The following is a 19,572-nucleotide window of genomic DNA, read 5'->3' as shown; positions in this document are numbered from 1 at the left end:
CAAAAAAATAATAATTCAAATTCATCTCATTTCTAACAACCACATGGATATTAGGAGTGCGAATTTCAAAATTATCTTTGGTACATCCATGTCTTGTCCATATATTAGTGGTGTTGTTGCCTATATGAATGTTTCCCATCTTAATTAGCCTCTTGCTGCCATTAAATCTACCCTGATGACAACAAGTGAGAAATATATTATCTTCGTATTAACATTTTTTTTTTTTTTTACAAAAAAGATACTGATAGAACTATCAATTCTTCAATTTGGTCTTTTTTTTCTAGCCCATTGACCTTTAATTTGGTCATTTTTTCTAGCCTCTTGGACCCATAGAAGCATGTTGACCTTGAATTTTCTTATGGATCTTGTCATATCAATCCAGAGCATGCATTAAACCCTAGGCTTGTTTACAATGCTTCCAAAGCAGATTATATTTACAAATAGGCTGTGAATGGTTTGAGGATGTGTAGTGAGGGAGAGAGGAGGTCTGGTCGGTGATGCAAAGAATGAAGGAGAAAAGAGTGGGGGGAGTTTGGTTCTGCAGTTTAGGCAGTAAAGGAGAGGGGGGGGATTTGGTTGGTGACAGAAAGAATGGAGGAGAAGGGGATGACTAATGGTTCGCCATGGTATTCTTAGAAATGAGAGAAGAAATAAATTAGATTTTAATTGATGAAGTTTTTTTTTTTTAATGGTAAATTTTAGTTGTTTAATTTTATATTATATATGAGGATAAATTTTAAATTTAAAAATTGAGTTGACCCATGATATTAAGTGTAATTTTTAAAAGAATAGAAAAAATAAAAAACTAAACTATAAAATTAATAACAATGAAAAGAAAAAAAATAGTGGATGGTTTAAGGTTGTGTTTGGCTCAATTAAAGTGTTAACATGCGCGTGTAGTCGAACAAACATACCAAACAAACAAAAGACAGAAAGAAAGGAAAGCCCAAGCTGAAAAGCCTACTCATTGGGGTTCCGGTTACCAAAGAAATTTGGCCCAGCATGTATGGACACAACTTCGGCCTGAGATTTTTTCATTCAACAAGGCAGAAGGCAAGAGTGCGAGTGTTCCTCAGTTGCTGCTGCAGTTTCTTCAATGGCTTCTCTTTTTAACAAATTTCAAGAGGTAATTTCTATCTTTCTTTCTCTCCATTGGCATAACTTAATCTGTTTCTCTCAATGATTGTCTTGTTAGATATTGGGTAGATTCAGGGTCATGTTTATTGACAAGGATGGAGGTAAAGTTTTAGATTTTGAATAATCAAGACATTTTAGAATAACCCATTTTGGAAATGTATAAAAAAAACTGTGTGAATTGAGATAAATAATTATGGGTTTTGTTTGTTATGGAACATTTAGTCAATGAATGCGTAGTAACATCTGTAAAGATTGATAACAAATGATTGAATTAGAAGAAAGTTAGGATTCAAGTAGAGGGGTTGTCAATTGACATTTGAGGTTGTTGGTCTTTAGTTAGTGGGACTAAAAATGGAGTGTCATGGAATTGCTCTGCGCTTTGTTCAATGTTGATACAACAAGGTTGTTTCATTTTGTGTTTTTGTTACAGTTTGTGAAAACTCTAGCCAAAAGTCCCACATTTGCTAGAAATCCAAGGGAGTTTCAATTTGAAACGGACATGAATCGTCTCTTTCTTTTTACCAGGTTAGTGTGTTTCTTTATTTTCCAAGTTGTGATTGGGTGTATCTTGCTACCTTAGTGTAGATTTTGCAGGCCTGAACAAGGGTTCTTTCAATATATTGTGGGCATTAGATTGGCTCCTGAAATCTTTGCTAGAGATTATCTGATTTACCTTTTTCCTTCTTTTTTTTAAATATTTAAGTCTTTGTTTTCAAGAAGCAATATTATCAGAAAGTCTTAAAATTCATAATGGAAGTTGAAGTTCAAAAAATTCAAAATTAGTGCATCTCCTTGCTTTTTCTTACTCTCAGGTTTCATAATTGTTTTGATCTTATTCTCAAATTTGATAGTTGGTGGACTTTCTTTCTTTGAAATGTTGGAGAAGTTTTCTGCTGAATTTTATGTTTGAGATTTCTTTGCTTTTTCTTACTCTCAAGTTTCATATGCTTTGATTCTCTTTTTGTATCGAATCGCTGCATTCTCAAGACCATGTAGCTTTATGTTTACTAAGTGCGACCAACATCACCTATTATATCTAAACCTGGAATTGCTTGTTCTATTGAGTACCTTGAGTTGTTAATGAAGTTAAAATTTTCAGCTACAATCGTTTGGGGAAAAATGCTGAGGAGGCAGACGCGGAGGAGATCATTGAAATGGCCAGTAAAGCTTCTGTTGCTGATCAGCAGAAACAGGTTCAAGAAAATATCCACTTTCAAATTACAAACTTCTGCTCAGCTATGAATGAAATTCTTCTTCCCGATTTGGAAAAAAGAAGCAAGAAGGATGAAGCTCCTGCACAATCAAATGCTGCTCCTCGGCGTAGTGGCCTTAGTTTTGCTGTTGGCAAGAGTGGTCCACCTATTGACCGTCCTGGTGAGTTTATGTGAGCAATCCCACTTGTTAATTTACAGATAGTCCTCTCCAGAGTTAATTTATGAAATAATAGCAACCTTATAACTTAAATTATTCAGATGATATTACATTGTGCCTGTCACTTTGCTAATTTCCTGTTTCTGGCTCGGTGCTCCAGACAACTGTTGTCTCCTGTTTATTTATGCCGTTTTATTTCTCTCTTTTATCATATTAATGGTGTGGTTCTGAGATGATTTCAATAATAGAAAGCAAAAAGTTTTCATCCAGTAAAAACAATTGACAAGTTATGTAATGCTGATTCCTAAAAGAGTGATTCAGTGACATGAACAGAATGGGGCAAATTGAGGGATAATAATATTATCAGAAGCATGAACGCTTATTTATAACTAAACTTCTATCATTCAATTTTGATTAATGATGTTTTTCAGAACAGCTATACCTGAGACGAAGCAGTTAAGTCGTAGCAAAGTATCACAGAGTTTAAGGGGTGAAATTGGTTACACACTTGATCTCAAGCCATCTCTGATACCCCACAAGGAAGCTGGAGAAGGTTTGTTTTTAAGTGGTGAGGCTGATGTGGGCACTGTGATTGCCATATACCCTGGTGTCATATACAGCCCTGCTTATTACCGGTATATCCCAGGGTACCCAAGAGTTGATGCCCAGAACCCATATTTGATCACTAGATATGATGGGACTGTGATCAATGCCCTGCCTTGGGGTTCTGGGGGTGAAAGTCGCGAAGTGTGGGATGGCTTAACTGTGCCAGAAATCAGGTCTAATGTGCAAAGTGTTGAGAAAGGTCAAGACCGGGTCTGGAGAATGCTGAGTAAACCTTTGGAAGGTACACGAGTTGGTTCTATTGGTGATGTCTTGGAGCGGAGAAACCCATTAGCATTGGCTCATTTTGCTAACCACCCAGCGAAGGGTATGGATCCAAATGTTATGATTTGCCCCTATGACTTCCCACTGACTGAGAAGGATATGAGGACCTTTATACCAAACGTATCTTTTGGAAATCATGAAGAAGTGAATATGAGAAGATTTGGCAGTTTTTGGTTCAAATCTAGTGCCAAAAATAGCGTATCTGATGTTCCTGTTCTCAAGACTCTGGTTTTAGTTGCCACTAGGGCGCTTTGTAATGAAGAGTTGCTCCTGAACTACAGGTTGAGCAACACAAAACGTCGACCAGCATGGTATAGTCCGGTGGATGAAGAGGAAGACCGGAGGAGATGGAGCTAATGAGTCGTTATTGAAAGTGGTTTGCAACCTGGACTTTGTCGTTCTTCAAGGATGCTTATGTCAGTGTAGGAATTGGCCCTACAGTTGGTGTACTTGCTTGCGAGAATTGTTAAAAACCTCTGAAAACCTTTATTGTTGAATCTTGATGTTTGGATTATAGAATAGGATTAAAGTGCTCAATAGCTTCGTGATTAAGCCAGGCATATCACATTGTTTTCGGAGTGACAAGTTTTGAGTTTATGCTTTGCTTTGTCTTTGAATTCTCGAGTTTTGTTATAACCAAAATAGATTCCATAGCGAATTTTTTCAAGGTTGTATTCTGCTCCGGAGACTTGACCGTTTGTTTACTGGAAAGTAGTTTTTTTTTTAAAAAGTGAATTCCAGAAAAGTGAATTATTTTTCGATGTTAGGTAGTGTAATGAAAAATAAGTTGGAAACACTTTCCAGTGTTTGGTTATGTCATGAAAAATGAGCTGAAAAATAACTTATTAATGTTTTATTTTTTCAAGTTTATTAAAATAATAAGGAACAAATCTTACAAATTAAAAAGTTGAATGATGATGAAATTAAAAAAAATATAATTTCATAAATTATCTCAAATAAAATAAATAATAATCAAAATAATAGAAATCAAATCTAAAAACTAAAATAAAAATAAAAGATGAAGAAATTAAAATAATAATAATTAACATTTCATAAATTATTTCAAATAAAATAAGTAACAGTCAAAAGAATGAGGACCAAATTTGATAGATAAAAAATTTCAATAAGAAAATAATAAGGGAAAAACAAATAACAATTATAAAAATGAGAACCAAAGTTAATATAAAAATTAAATTTTAAGAGATGAAATTGAAAAATAAATATTTTTTAAAAAATATATATAGCAATCAAAAGTTTGAGGACCAAATTTGATATAATCAGCAAATAATATGACATTTCTAATTTTTTCATAACTTCCGAAAAGTATTTTCTGCTCAAATTTTACAGGAAAACACTTTCCTGGAAACCAAGCCAAATTTTTCTTTGACTGGAAAATATTTTCTGTTGATCAACTTTTCTAATAACAAACAAACACAGGAAAGTTTAGAAAGTGATTTTCTGAAAACCACTCTCCAAAAACAAACATGGATTTGGTACTCTACATATTGATGATTTGTGTCATTGTTCAGCTTGGCTGAATATTGAATCAATTTTTAAGCTCCGATATTAAACTCGAACCTAAAGAACAGATTGAAAAACTGGTTAGGGACCTAAATCAAGCCTGGTCAGGGGTAAAAAAACCTATTTTGGTTAGGGAACTAAAATATGGTCCAAGAAAAAATATTTTTTAAAAAATAGTCAAGGACCTAGTTATTATTAAATAAAAAAAAAACTAAAAGGAATAGATTGGAACGGGAAATGATCATTTTTCCTCGTAAAAAAACTCAATAAACTTGGTAACAGGGGTAGAACAATCTTTTTACCATGGTTCATTTATTATTATTAAATTGGTCGGGGTTAAAATAATTTTTTCATCTTTTTTTACTTTTTTAAACATGGTAAAATCACTGATTTACTCTTAAAAATGATTGAATTATTCTTAAAAACAAAAGTTATTAAACTAGCTTATCTGATGTGTCACCAGTGTGTGAAGCGCCGTTCGCTGGTGGAGCAATGGCTTTTGCAACAGTATTAGGAGCACCGCGACACCTGCTTCCATGTGAGGAGACACGTGTGTCGTTAGTGCCTCTTCTTCCTTCTTTTCCTCCTTTCTCCCATCTCCTCGAGATCTGTGCTAGCCATTGGAAATTGAGCACCGTGACAACGTCTTCGTGTATATCACTTGTGGACCGCCGCTGAATTGCATTATTGAGTCGTTATCAATTTGTAGAAACAAATATAAATAAATGGAGTCTCTAGCTACATGCAACGTTAATCATGCATTCAACATCAGAAACATACTTTACGAGTGAATTACAAGCTTTTTAGCAATGACGGTGTTAATTCATCATGCCATTCAATACATTCACACACCCTAATGTACATTTGAGGTATGATTCAATACACATGCACAACACTTACTAGTATTTTTACTAGTTATTTGAGTCACACATGTTGAATATTTTTTTTTAGTAAAAAAAAAAATTATAGGCTTATTCCTACATGTTTTATGATAGTAAATACAAACAAAGTTAAAAGATAAAATTAAAATTAAAAATATTTAATTAAAAAAAACCCTAGGATAATCGATGTTATCCAACCAAACCCACGATCCGTGTCATGAACCCTGTTGAATTTAACAACTTTTTAATCTCTATAAAAAAAACATCATAACCTTTTTTTAAATTTGTTTTTTTTTTAAAAGCCAACAAAAGAATTCAATAAAAAAACTAAAATTAAAAGATGAAATTGGAAGGAAAAAAACTATAAAGAAAAAAAATAATTAATGGACAAAAAAAAACAAAGAGGTTTAGGTACGCAGACTTGGCTTGGGTGGTGGAGGGCGCTTGAGCTAACTTAAATCTTTTTTCTTTTAATTTTTTTTAAAGGGCGGAAGACTTATCGTCCGTCCTTATTTTTTGTTTTAAAAGTAAGCAGATGATGCGTCCCTGCTATGGCAGACGACGCATCATTCATGCCTTCCCAAACTCCGGCCACTATGATGACATGAAAATTAGAGGAGGTGTTTTTTGTTATAGAACTTATTTTTGATTTAAAACACCTAGAAAACACCTTAGACACCTTGATAAATTTTTTCATGACCTCAAAAAATAAAAAAATAAAAATCAATCCGAAATAAAAAATCTTCTCGGGCTTATATATGACTTTTAGGTAATTTGAAGGTAAAAAAACACTTAAGTGGAACTACTCTCACCAAATAAAATTTGTTGACACTAAGACCGATTATTTTGATGGCAAGAATCGGTATCAGCAATGATTTTTTTTTTATCGCTTGAATGTGATAAATTTTTCTCTTATCTCTCAAACCAGAGACTAAAAAATAAAAACAAAAAACAAAAATTAATTTTTCTTGAAATTTTGAAAATGGGAGGCAACTAGGTCGGTGTACACTAGGGTCTATAGTTTTCTGTATAAGATAAGTATAACAATAAGTTGAAATGAAACCTCTTGATAAAAAACCCTTTAATGAACGTTTGGGAACGCGGCTGCGGCTGTGTTCCCAAAAAATTTGAATTTTTTTTTTACTAAAATTAAATATGGTTTGTATGTTTTGGATCGTTTTGATGTGCTGATGTCAAAAATAATTTTTAAAAAATGAAAAAACATCATTGACATGTATTTTGGCACGAAAAGTTATTTAAAAAACACCCGTAACCACACTGTCAAACACGCTCGATTGAATCTACGATGTATAATTGCTTTTGGTATGTGATAATTGGTTTCAAAATGTCTTTAAATAACTGCAAAAAAAAAAAAAAAAAAAAAACACCACTTTCAATCAATCATTGTTTCTATTTGTATTTAAAAATCATTATTTATGATAGTTCTATATAATTTGATGATGCTCACCTATTTAGTTTTGAGTTAATAACATTTTTTTGTGAGCATTTATTTATTTATTTATTCTATTTGAGTTTACCAACTTTTATTTTTTATTTTTTTAATTAATGTGGGTGTTTGAACCATGCTGCATGTATTTTAAGGTTCTTGAACTATGTATGCATTTTTATTTAAAGTATGAATTTTTATTTTTTTAATATATTTTAAAATTTTTTATGATTTTATAATTTTATGATCTGAATTTATTTTGTATTTTCTATGCATATGAAAAATGTGTTTTTAACCATATTGATGACCAGTGGTTGACAACACGTGAACGTGGGCTGCAGAATTGCATTATTGAGTTGAGTGCCCTTATCAATTTTGTAGAGCGGAAAAATCATCTCACCGCTATTTAATAGAGTCCCTGCATGCATCATCTATCATGCATTCAGCAGCAAAAACTTACTTTACAAGTGAATTAAAAGGTTGGTGTTTGTCTGCGAGTGTGAGGGAGATGGATAGCAAGAAAGTGAGTTTGTTTCTGATAGTGTCCTTACTCTTCATGGCGACTATTTCTCCTTGTGCTTTCTCTATGAGGGAAATCCCACTCACCTTTGATGGCGTTGATGAGATCACTACTAGTAATACCAAGAACATTCCCCTCTCAAATGTGATGATGCCTAAATCGGCTGACAGCTGCCTCCCTCCAGGTACATCTCCATGCTTAATCGGCGACGTAGGTTGTTGCAGCGGGATATGCCTTAGAATTTTCCCAGGAATATGCGCTTGAATATTCGTATCAGTAAAAACAACACCATGATCTAGTGGAATTGAAGAAGCCATTAATGAAGATGGTGGTACGTGAAGGTTGGAAAAAGACTGAGAAATAAAACATTAGCTGGGATATAATTATTATATCCATGCTTTTTTATCTTCTTGTGTGTGCTTTTGCTTTCTCCCTTTGTTGGAAGTGTGATTTCACTCACCTCTGTTGGTGTTGATGAGATCACTGCTAGTAATAAAAATAATATTCTCTCTCAAATGTCATGTTGTTTAGCAAAATTTTATCGGCCGACGGAAATCAATATATGAGCGATCGAATATGCTCTCACTCTACTTAATTTAATTCTTATAGAACTTGCATATATATATATATATATATATATATATATATATATATATATTTGTTTACTGAATTGGAAGAGTGAATTTAATTTTGATGTATGAATGATGGCATGAAGTTTTTGAACTCAAGGAGAGAAAAAAGGGATCGGAGAAAGAGAGAAGTGGTGTGCTCCTTCAATACATGAGAATTAATCTCATATGGCAGTGAGGATAGTTATAACATTATGGAATCATGTCCTTTGAAATCATGCGGAAGCAGGGGTTGAATTAATTGGAACGATTATGGCCAAGAGCACCATTTGTTTGATCCGACACGGGCAACTAAGCAACCATTGTTCACCAGCTAGAATGAAACTTGTCCTCAAAATATGTGAAAAAAAGATAGAAAAGGAGATCAAGAGTTGAAGTCTAGAGGCAATTTGTTGTGAGTAGCATAGTTAAGGAACTTGTTCTGTCTAGTGGGTCGATGCGAGACTTTATTGATATTTATAAAATAAAAGGTTAAAATTAAATTCAAAAAGTACTTAAGTTTTTTTCTTAGTTTAACGTGGGTGTCCGGGTCAGCTTGCGCGCACCTCGACTAATCCCACGGGCCCTGAAGTTAACGACCATGTAAGCCTCCAGTGGCCATCATATGAGTAACCACAGGGCTCGAACCTGAGACCACAGAGGGAACAAACCTCTTGGTCCCAAACTCTTATCACTGGGTCACCATATGGTTAAGTATTTAAGTTTTTAAAGAGGATCAGTTCTGAACAAAATAAACTTTGAACGTAAACTCACACACGCACATACCAACCCGACTTATACTTGTGCTAATGCTTAGGATTTAGGCCAGGCGTAGGCCTGGATGTGAGTTTGGGTTTATAAGAAATTAATATTTTGGATTATGAAAAACTATTTTAGAGGGGATAAGTTCTACGAGTATTGAACTTAAACTCACACACGCATGTACCGACCCAACTCGTGCTTGTGCTCATGCGTAGGATTTAGGACAAGCTTGGGCCTGGGTATGAGTTTGGGTTTATAGTATATTAATATTTTGGGCTACAAAACACTACTTTTTGCTAATAAAAAAATTATTTCTTTCAATTCATTATTTTATCCAGTCCAATTCATGAATGTTAATTGTCTCTTCCACAAGCATTTACTATAAATATTCTCCTTAAATATTTTTCATGTTTAGAATACCCTTGTGAAAAATCAAGTAATTTTACTCGCTAGTTGAAAAAGCGAAGAGCAGCCAAATTTGACAAGCAAAATTGGATCTACATTATTTATACTGTGGTACAAAAGAAAGGCGCCTGATTCCTTTTGTTACAAGAAAAGGCTAACCTACTGATCTATATTTTTATTGGTTAATTTGAGTTGATTTAACTTGTTTTTTTATTTTTATTTTATTTTTTAATTTTAAGTTAATTTAGATTTTTTAATTTTTTAATTTTTTATTCATATTAAGTTATCAGGGTTTTATGATCTAGGTACTAGATATGACAAGTTAACCCAAGTTAATCCGAGTCAATCTAATATGTTATCGTTTTAATAATTTTTTTAAAATATCACCTTGATTTTTTTAAGTCATATATTTTTATCAATTATCTGTATTGTCTTTAAATTTGCTAAGTCAATCAGATCCCATCAAATTAATTTTTATATAAAAAATATATTAATAACATTTAAATATTTTTTTATGTTAAGAAACTTATCAAACCCTTGCTGGAAGTTTGCATAGATAGGTTGAAAACTAATGAAACATGTGTTGATCGTTTTCAATTTAAAATTCAGGTTCTTGGTATTAAATATTTTTATTGAAACAATTCAAAGTTGTGAGTGTTAATTTTTTTTTTAAGTGACTGGATACATGTTAAAGGAATTAGAATATTGGTTCGTACTCCACAGAATTCATCACTAACGAGTCCCACTCCTAGCAAAGTCCAACATTATTCGGTTCTGTTGGACAGCAGCATCCAAAGCTAATAAGTCATACTTCCCGCTAGACCTCAAAGCTAAGCAACAAGATCAAAAATTGGGAACCATTTAGGTGGTGACTCAATGGTAAAAGCTTGGGATCAAGAGATTTGCTTTCTCTGTGGTTTCAGGTTCGAGCCATGTGGTTGTTCATATGATGGTCACTGGAGGTTTACATAGTCGTTAACTTCAGGACCCGTGGGATTAGTCGAGGTGCGCGCAAGCTGGCCCGGATACCCACGTTAAAGTAAAAAAAAAAAATATTCAAAGTTGGGTCGTGTTGGACAGCAAGATCCATCACTGATGGGTCTTATTGCCAAGTAGGGTCCAACAATTTTGTTTTGATTTTTTATCTCTTAATTTTTTCTATTCTTAATTATTTTAAGTAAATTAGCCTTCAATTAGATCCTTAAAGTGCAAAATTAAATTAAAAAAGGAAAAAAAAAACTCATGTTCACAATATCCATGAGTACGTGTTTATATTGCGTGAAGGAATAATATTTCCCCCACATCTATTGTTAATATCTCTCCCTTGCACAAAATGAGGAGTAGCATAGTGAATTTATGGAGGCAGCTAGGTCGGTGTACACTAGCTAGGGTCTATAGTTTTCTGTATAACTAGGTAAGTTGAAATGAAACCTCTTGAAATATTCGAGGCATAACTTAAACGAGATAATCACTTCGCTGTATATATTACTGTGGTCCAGAAGTGATGGTGACCAGTGGTGGACAACGCTTAAACGTGGGCTGCAGAATTGCAGTATTGAGTTGAGTGCCTTTAACAGTTTGTCGAGCGGAAAAATCATCACACCGCTATTTAATAGAGCCTCTGCATGCAACATCTCTCGTGCATTCAACAGCAAAAACTTACTTTGCAAGTGAATTAAAAGCTTGATGTTGTGTGCGAGTCTGGGACTCTGGGGGGAGAGATGGATAGCAAGAAAGTGAGTTTGTCTCTGATAATGTTGTGTGTTAATTGTGTTCTATAAAAATTTAATTTTTTTTTATTTAAAAATAATTTTTTTTATGTTTTGGATCGTTTTGATACGCTAATCTTAAAAAAAATTTTAAAAAAATAAAAAAAATATTATTTTAATGCATTTCGGCACGAAAAACACTTTAAAAAACAGCCGCAACCACATTCCCAAACAGAATGAATTAATCTTGATTTCTTTTTCCAAACAAATTTAAGTGTAAATTTTGATCCTCAATTTTTTTTAAAATTCTCAATTAATTATTTTCATCCATATTTATCATGAATTCCATCCAAATTATATCCTTTTTTACTGAAAAAATTGCATCATTATAAATAAATATAACATTCTTTTGTCAAATTTGTTTGGCAAAATATCTTAATTGAGAGATTAATATTTTTTTTTGAGAGAAAGTTGATGCAAAAAATTTATCCAAACACAAAAACTGAACGGCTGCTTAAGGTTTGTCCACAATATAATTACTACTAATACATCATTATTTATTAGTAAAATTTATAAAATCTAGCCCAATGATGTAAAATTATTATTTGATGATTTATTCTTGTAACTTTGTTTTCAATGAGAAATTACAATAACCAAATAACTGGTAGTGTATATACTATGTAGTCAATTAGATAGTTATATATAATATTGATTTCGTTTATGTAAATATATTTAATTTTTAATAAAATCTTATTTATTTTTAATATTTATCAAATACTTGATTAAAGAATTTATTGAAGCATAGTGAATTTATTGAGGCAGCTAGGTCGACGTTGTATAGTTTTCTGTATAACTAACTAGATAAGTATAACAATGAGTTGAAATGAAACCTCTTCTAGATGACTTTGCTGTATATATCACTTAAACGTGGGCTGCAGAATTGCTCTATTGAGCTGAGTGCCTTTATCAATTTGTAGAGCGGAAAAATCATCACACCGCTATATAATAAAGTCTCTGCATGCAACATCTATCATGCATTCAAGAACAAAAGCTTACTCTTCAAGTGAGTGAGTAAATTAAAAGCTTAGCGGTTGTGTGCGAGTGTGGGGGAGAGATGGATAGCAAGAAAGTGAGTTTGTTTCTGATAGTATCCTTACTCTTCATGGCGACTATTTCTCCTTGCGCTTTCTCTATGAGGGAAATCCCACTCACCTCTGATGGCGTTGATGAGATCACTACTAGTAATACCAAGAACATTCCCCTCTCAAATGTGATGATGCCTAAATCGGCAGACAAGTGCCTCCCTCCAGGTACATCTCCATGCTTAATCGGCGACGTAGGTTGTTGCAGCGGCATATGCCTTTTAATTTGGCCACCAGTATGCGGTTGAAAATTTTTATCAGTAAAAACAACACCATGCATGAGCTAGTGGAATTGAAGAAGCTAGCTATAAATGAAGATGGTGGTACGTGAAGGTTGGAACAAGACTGAGAAATAAAACATTAGCTGGGATATAATTATTATATCCATGCTTGTTTATCTTCTTCTGTGTGTGCTCTTTTTTTCCTTTGTTGCAGGTGTGATTTCCCTGGTGTTGATGAGATCACTACTAGTAATAACAATAAGATTCCCTCTCAAATGTCATGTTGCCTAAAACCATTGGAAATTTTATTTTAAATCATGGTAAATAAGCATATTTGAAATCAAATTAAAAGTAGAATTCACTTGTTGAAACTTTATTAGAATTTATTTTTCAACAAAAACTCTTTAACATGATTAAAATAAATTATGAGTAAATGAGAAATTGATCTTAAAAAACTCTTAATTAAAATGCTTTTGTGAAATTCAAAACCCTCAATTTCATAGAAAATAAACAAAATTTTCTTGTTGTTTAGATAGAAAAAAGATAAAGAGTTAAAATTAGACTTAAAGAACACCAAATCTTTTAGATATCAGATAACCTAAGAAAAGTAGGTTTAGGGATTAAGTCATGCTTGGCTCGTGCTTGTATTTTGGGTTGGGCTTTTAATATTTATATAATTTAAAAACACATCTTACTTTGTTTTTATTAGTAGTCTTATCAACTTTCATGTTTTGTTTGAAGATCCATTTATAATCTAATAATTTATTTTTGGGTGGAAGGTCTAGTAGTTCTCATATATGATTGTGCATAGTGGATTTAATTTCTCTATTGACGTCCCTCTTTTAATAAGTTTTAAGGCAAGAAATTGCCTTATAGTAGCTCCGAGGTTCATTTTCTAACAAGTATATTATAAAGTCTAAATAGATATTTAGGTTGTTTTCTTAATTTTAATCATTTTTTGCTTAACTTCATGATCTTCTAATTGATGATGACTACTTGAGTTAACTTCAATCATTCTATTAAATGAACAAATTTCTTGTGCTTTTTAAAATGGAAAATCATATAAAAAGAATGTAGCATTATTTTATTCCATTATAACATTATGATGAATATCCTTAATACTTGATTTATATACAAGAAATTGATTTACAATATTATTGTAAGCATATCGAATAAAAACACAATTCATAAGTTTAGGTCCTATCTTGTATTTTTGAGATCTAGTATTGTAGGTTTTACAAGACATCCTCACATTTTGAGGCATTTATATGAAGGTTTTTACCTTTTCACAATTCATATGAAGTATATAATTAACACTCAAAATCATCTCCCCCTACAAGTTTTAAGATGCTCTTAAAACTAACCAACATGGTATTCATTATTTTCTTTAGTCTTTGGCTCTATTTTTTTCATTTAGCAATGTCATTTGTTGGGGTGAATAAGTAGTAGTTTGGTGAATAATACCATTTTGAAAACAAAATTCACCAAAAGAGTGCTTCGTAATCTCCACCTGTATTACTTTTTTATTACATTTATCTTTTTATTAATTTGATTTTTCAACTTTATTCTTATAATATTTAAACATTTCATGAGCTTCATATTTGCATCTAAGCAAATAGGTATAACAATACCTTGTATAATGATCTATAAAAGTAATGTATTACTTTTTTCCACCTCTTGTTCACATTAATTTTAAATCATCAATATTCAAGTGAATTAAATCTAGCGGTTCACTATTCTTTTTAATTGTTTGAAAATATTTTTTTGTGAATTTCTATTCTAAATAAATCTCACATCTATGATTTTTCTCAAAAACCATACTTAATAATAATTTAAGACTAATTAACCTCTTCCCACTCTCTTAAGTTATGTTTTTAGAACATCCAGACTTCCACTAGTAGATAAAGAGTTGCTAGATAGAGATGTAGTTATCAAGGTGCTTAGAGAGAGAATCAAAGAAGCTCAATGCATAATGAAGCAAATAAATGATTCTAAACATAGGGAAAAATAATTCTTTATTGGGTAAATGGTATATCTTAAGTTGCAACCTTATAAGGAATTATTTGTATGCATGAGGAGAAATATCAAGTTGTCTACAAAGTATTATGGCCCAGTCATAGTTCTAAAATATTGGTACATTAGCTTGTACATTAGCTTATAATCTTAATTTATGTACTAGTGAGGTCTTATATTTATCCAATGTTTCATGTTTCTTTTCCAAATAAAATGATTAGGTCTAATAACTCCATCCAAACTCAGCTTTCTAAAGTTAAATGATATTGTTGAAACTTTATACCTTCCTCAAGCCATCTTAGATCAAAATTCAAAAAGGAAAACATGATATTTTCATTCATTGGAAATGGTTATCACTTGTTGATGCAATATGGGAAGGTGTGGACCTTATCAAAAAAATAATTTCCACAATTCACCAATGGGGATAAAGAAGAATTTAATGGGGCATAGACAGTCAAATAAAAAAATTGAATAAAAAAAAAGACCATGAAAAAAAATAGTCTTTGAAAAAAACTTAGTCACCTTTAGAACTTTCTCTAATAGGCACTCGCCTTCCCTGTGTCCTAAATTGTTTTTTACCAGGAGTCTAACTTTTTCCTAAACTAGGGTTAAGCAAAAAAAAACTAAAAAAACAATTAAACTAAGAAATCCAGGAAAAAAACAATTACAAAACCAAAACTTAATTTGATTTGGTTTGATTTTGGTTTTAGAATATATTGTTAACTTAATAGAGGTAGAAATAGAAAACTATCTTTAAAAGACCAAAATCCTAAAATTCATTCGGATATCCACACACCCATCTCCCTATTTCCCACTGACCCTTCTCTTTTGATCTCTTTTATAACTCTACCCTAGAATTCATCTAGTATGTGCTATATGAGATTGTCATCATCTTTTGTATCAAGGAAAATAAGTACTAAAAAGAAAATGGTTTAGATGGCACTTGTGCTTCTATCTATTTATTACTTTAAAGTGAAATACATTTGCTGTCAACTCTCAAACTATATGGTTAGTCCATTGTAGAAGACGAGAACAAAGTCTTTTGATTTATTTACTTATTTATTTAATAGTGAGAGACGGTCTTCATTCAGCTTCATCCATTGTTGAGAACTGAACCCATTATAGATGACTTCTTATCAGCTCTAATCTCTGGATGACTATCACATATTTGAATCCACAAATACATATTTACATTGTTTATATGAATTGACTTTTTGTTTGAAATATTTTCATCAACGTTGCAATCTTAATTTACAACTTTTATGCATGTATAATTATATTTCCTATAATGTATAAGCTATTATTTATTTTTAGAGATCAACCTATGATAGATGACCTGTTATTGGCTTATATCCTTGAATGTTGACTATTAAATATTTGAATTGGTGAATATATATTGACATGTATTCATGTTGTGAACGGACTTAGGCTAGATCAATGTGATCCAACATAGGCCCGTCAAGAACGAGCGATGCCTTCAAATCCATTTAATCCTTGTGGGTTCAATACCTATTAATAACTAATCATCCATACATATCTAATGCCCAACTAATTTTTAAGCAAAAAAATCATATTGTTCTCAAGCCTAAATCCAAAACTAATCTTTTAGTTTAGATTTTATAATAAAATGTCATTTTAGACAATTTGGAGAACAACAAACACTTCTCATTTTCTTATAAACAACAATATAACTTATCTTAGGTGTCATAATCCAATTTTGACCGTTATTATTTTATTTTATTTACCAAAAATGATAATAAAAAAATGAATGATGAAACAAAATGAAAAAATAATGATAAAAAAGAAAAACAAATAAAAATGAAATGAATGAACAAAATTAAAATTTGGGTTAAAGACAACACGATTGGAAGTTTTGAGACTTTATTGAGCGTGAGATTAATTTAATTAATTCAATCAAGGGTTTAATTGGAGAATTGATAAGTTTTTAGACTTAATTGAGTTTGAAATTAATTTAATTAATCCAGCCAAGGCTTTAATTGGATAAGTTTTGTGACTTAATTAAACTTGGAATTAATTTAATTAATCCAATCAAGGGTTTAATTGGAGAGTTGACAAGTTTTAGACTTAATTGAGCTTGGAATTAACTTATTCAGGGACTTAATTGAAGAAATACCAAAGTTTGGGTTAATTGGGGGCACAATTGCAACAGATTAAAGTCCAAGGACTAATTTGTAAAAGGCTCCGAAATGCAGGGGTCCAATCACAATTTAACTAGGGGCTTAATTACAAAACTTTTAAAACTTCAAGGGCCAAAAAGCAAATAATCATTAACACCAAAACGGCGCCGTCTGAGGGGATGCGCTGTTCATCTTCTTCAACGGTCGCCCACCGCCACCATTACGCCTGCAATCAATAGTTGGAAGAAACGGCATTGTTCTCTGGCTATAAAAGCCAGAGAACGAAAGGTCACAGGGGGGACTAGAGGACGAAAAACAGGGGGGGGAAGCTAAAAAAAACAGAGAGATCAGGAGAGGGACAGACGAAAAGGACGAAGAAAAAAAACACGAAAAAAAGGACTGGGGGAAGAACTGGAAAAAAAAAAAGAGCGGAACCGAGAGGAGGAAGACAAAAACAGAGAAGAAAAACGGAGCATGAAAACAAAGAAAGAAAAACAAGCAGAAAAGAACCCAACACAGAGGAAGAAAAACAGAGCAAGAAAACAAAAAAAAAACAAGCAGAAAAAGAAGAACCACCAGAGAGAACCGGCATCATCATCACCTTCGTTCCTTCATCTCTAAAAAAAAAAGACCAGAAGCAGAGAAGAGATGAACGAAGCATGAGGCAGACGAAGAAGGAGAATAGAGAGAGACACCGAGAGAAAACAGTGAGCATAAAAGGAAGGAGGAGACAAGCAGAAGGGAAGAACATAAGCAGAGGAAAGCCACCGAGACCAGAACCATTGTTGCCACTGCCTTTGGTGTTTCCAGAACCAGGTAAGTAAGCTTCTCTTTCCCCGCTTTTCATTTTAATTCACTTCCTACTGTACACTCTAACTTAATTCCTTTATCTGCTCATGCACGCGTGATTTAGTTAACGCGTGCTTCATGTTGCCCAGCAGGGTCGCTGGCTTGGACCAATGACCGGGCCAGGTTGCCTGGACTAGCCCAGTCCTTATGGGCTGAGCTGGGTTCCAGCCAAAAAAAATAATAAAAAAAATAGAAAATAAAAAATATGAATATGCATGAAGAAAAATAATATAAATTTATTTTATTGGTTTATTCACTGACGTCAGAGTCAGGAATAAAAATACTATTTTAAATTTATGTTTATTTTATTTTATTGTATTTTATTTTATTTAGCTAAAAAAATAATAAAAATATGTGCATGCGTAAAAATAAATTTATTTTATTTGTTTATTCACTGACGCTAGAGTCAAGAATAAAAATATTTATCTAAATTTATTTTATAGCCACGTAATATTTATCAACGCCAGAGTTGAAAGTATCCGTAGTTGAATATTCACTGGTGTCAGAGTCAGGAATATTACAAGTAAACCATCATAGCATAAACCAACAAAATATTAGCAATTTAAGACAAAACCAGCAATGCAGCCTGCCTCAAGCAGAACGTTTAAGGGGTGATAATATCTTCCCTTTTATATAACTAGTCCCGTACCATAGAATCTCTGTTGACCAGTTAGGGTTTTTAGTGACTATAATACTAGGTGGTGACTCCTTAAACAAGACGTTTTCCCCTAAAAGAATGCCAGATATCTGTTCTTTTTTCATAATTGACAAAATTTTTAGGGTTGCCGAGATATCCGGGTGCGACATTAGGTAGGATGTATAGGGGAATTATATTATTTTTTTTTATTACATAACAAGCTCCTTACCTAGAATCTTTAAAAGACCTTCTAAGGTTTTCTAGTTACTATAAAACTAGTTGGTGATTTCTTTTTCTAATTTAATCCCTTTTTATATTTGGCTCTATAAGATGTCCCCTGCTATAGAATGGTGGGGAGACTTAGTAAGTGTTAGGCTATGTTTGTTTGTATAAGAAAATGATGTGTTTTGTTCTAATATTTGTTTTGTGGTTCTTTATTTTACATAATTTGTTTGATTCAATAATCATCTATTTATGTGTTATTATTTCCTGCATTTTATTTTATACATTTTATTTATTATATATGTGGATTGGATGTGAAGTTATGCTCACGCATCCACTACATGCCATTTTCATTGCTTTAGGTTAGAAATGAAGAGTTAGTGGTGTCCCAATAGGTTCCACCCCATACTAGCATTCATGAAACCTTGGACTCTAATTAAAAGTCTATATGATTATGATTAGTAGTTAATATGGCATTGATCTCATTTATACTCTTTACACCTTTTAAATATTAGGTCAATTTTTTAAGATTTGTTTACCCGAGTGATAAGAGACCTTTTTTGAGACTATACATTAGCCAACCTATCTATATATCATGACTAGAACCTTCCTCTAAGGGTCTTTTTATAATATCATTAAGCAAACTTGTTGTGCATAAAATATCATAGAGGGGTGATAGGACAATCAACATAGAAAAATACTTATCATTTTATTGTCAATGAAGTTAATAAACTCATATAAAAAGCAAGCATAAGTTACATCACCAGAAGTCCGGTCATTATAAGCTTCCAAGATAAATTATCATTATAACCTAGTATGATAAAGTTTTCAGTGTGTAGCTTGTTTTTAAAATTTGGTTAATTAGTACTCGAAGGAAAGGGGGTTGAATTGTATGATAAATTAATAAATTATTTTGCATATATTTACCCAAGTGAAAATGGAGACTATACATTAGCCAACCTACCTACATGTCATGATTGGAATCTTCCCTTATATTTCTACCTATACATTAGCCAAAGTTAACAACATTTTTAAGCTTAGCCTATCAATCTAATGGCAAATTTCTTTCGAACATTATTTTTATTTCTAGTAAAGATTATT

The 19,572-nt window shown here is 32.2% G+C and overlaps 1 protein-coding gene across 2 annotated transcripts; it reads left to right on the top strand.

Moving 5' to 3' along the window:
- The first annotated feature begins 958 nt into the window (after window positions 1-958).
- On the top strand, window positions 959-4,063 carry LOC7477159 (uncharacterized). 2 transcript variants are annotated; one of them, XM_002307131.4, is made up of 4 exons: window positions 959-1,126; window positions 1,568-1,662; window positions 2,237-2,511; window positions 2,945-4,063. In XM_002307131.4, the coding sequence occupies exons 1-4, from the start codon at window positions 1,097-1,099 to the stop codon at window positions 3,751-3,753; spliced, it is 1,209 nt and encodes a 402-aa protein (XP_002307167.2). In that variant the 5' UTR covers window positions 959-1,096; the 3' UTR covers window positions 3,754-4,063. The 2 variants fall into 2 exon arrangements, with proteins under 2 accessions (XP_002307167.2, XP_024456660.2); XM_024600892.2 differs by having other exon boundaries at window positions 2,237-2,521; window positions 2,940-4,063.
- The last annotated feature ends 15,509 nt before the right edge of the window (window positions 4,064-19,572 follow it).

Source organism: Populus trichocarpa, chromosome 5, assembly GCF_000002775.5.
Source record: "Populus trichocarpa isolate Nisqually-1 chromosome 5, P.trichocarpa_v4.1, whole genome shotgun sequence".
Classification (NCBI taxonomy): Eukaryota; Viridiplantae; Streptophyta; class Magnoliopsida; order Malpighiales; family Salicaceae; genus Populus; species Populus trichocarpa.
This window is presented reverse-complemented; position numbering and strand designations above follow the sequence as displayed.

Bases quoted from the DNA above. Each gene is read 5' to 3' on its own strand.
- LOC7477159 (XM_024600892.2), top strand. From the start codon at position 1,097: ATGGCTTCTCTTTTTAACAAATTTCAAGAG. The intron at 1,127-1,567 runs GTAATTTCTATC...TTTTTGTTACAG, and splicing joins TTTTTAACAAATTTCAAGAG to TTTGTGAAAACTCTAGCCAA. The intron at 1,663-2,236 runs GTTAGTGTGTTT...TAAAATTTTCAG, and splicing joins CGTCTCTTTCTTTTTACCAG to CTACAATCGTTTGGGGAAAA.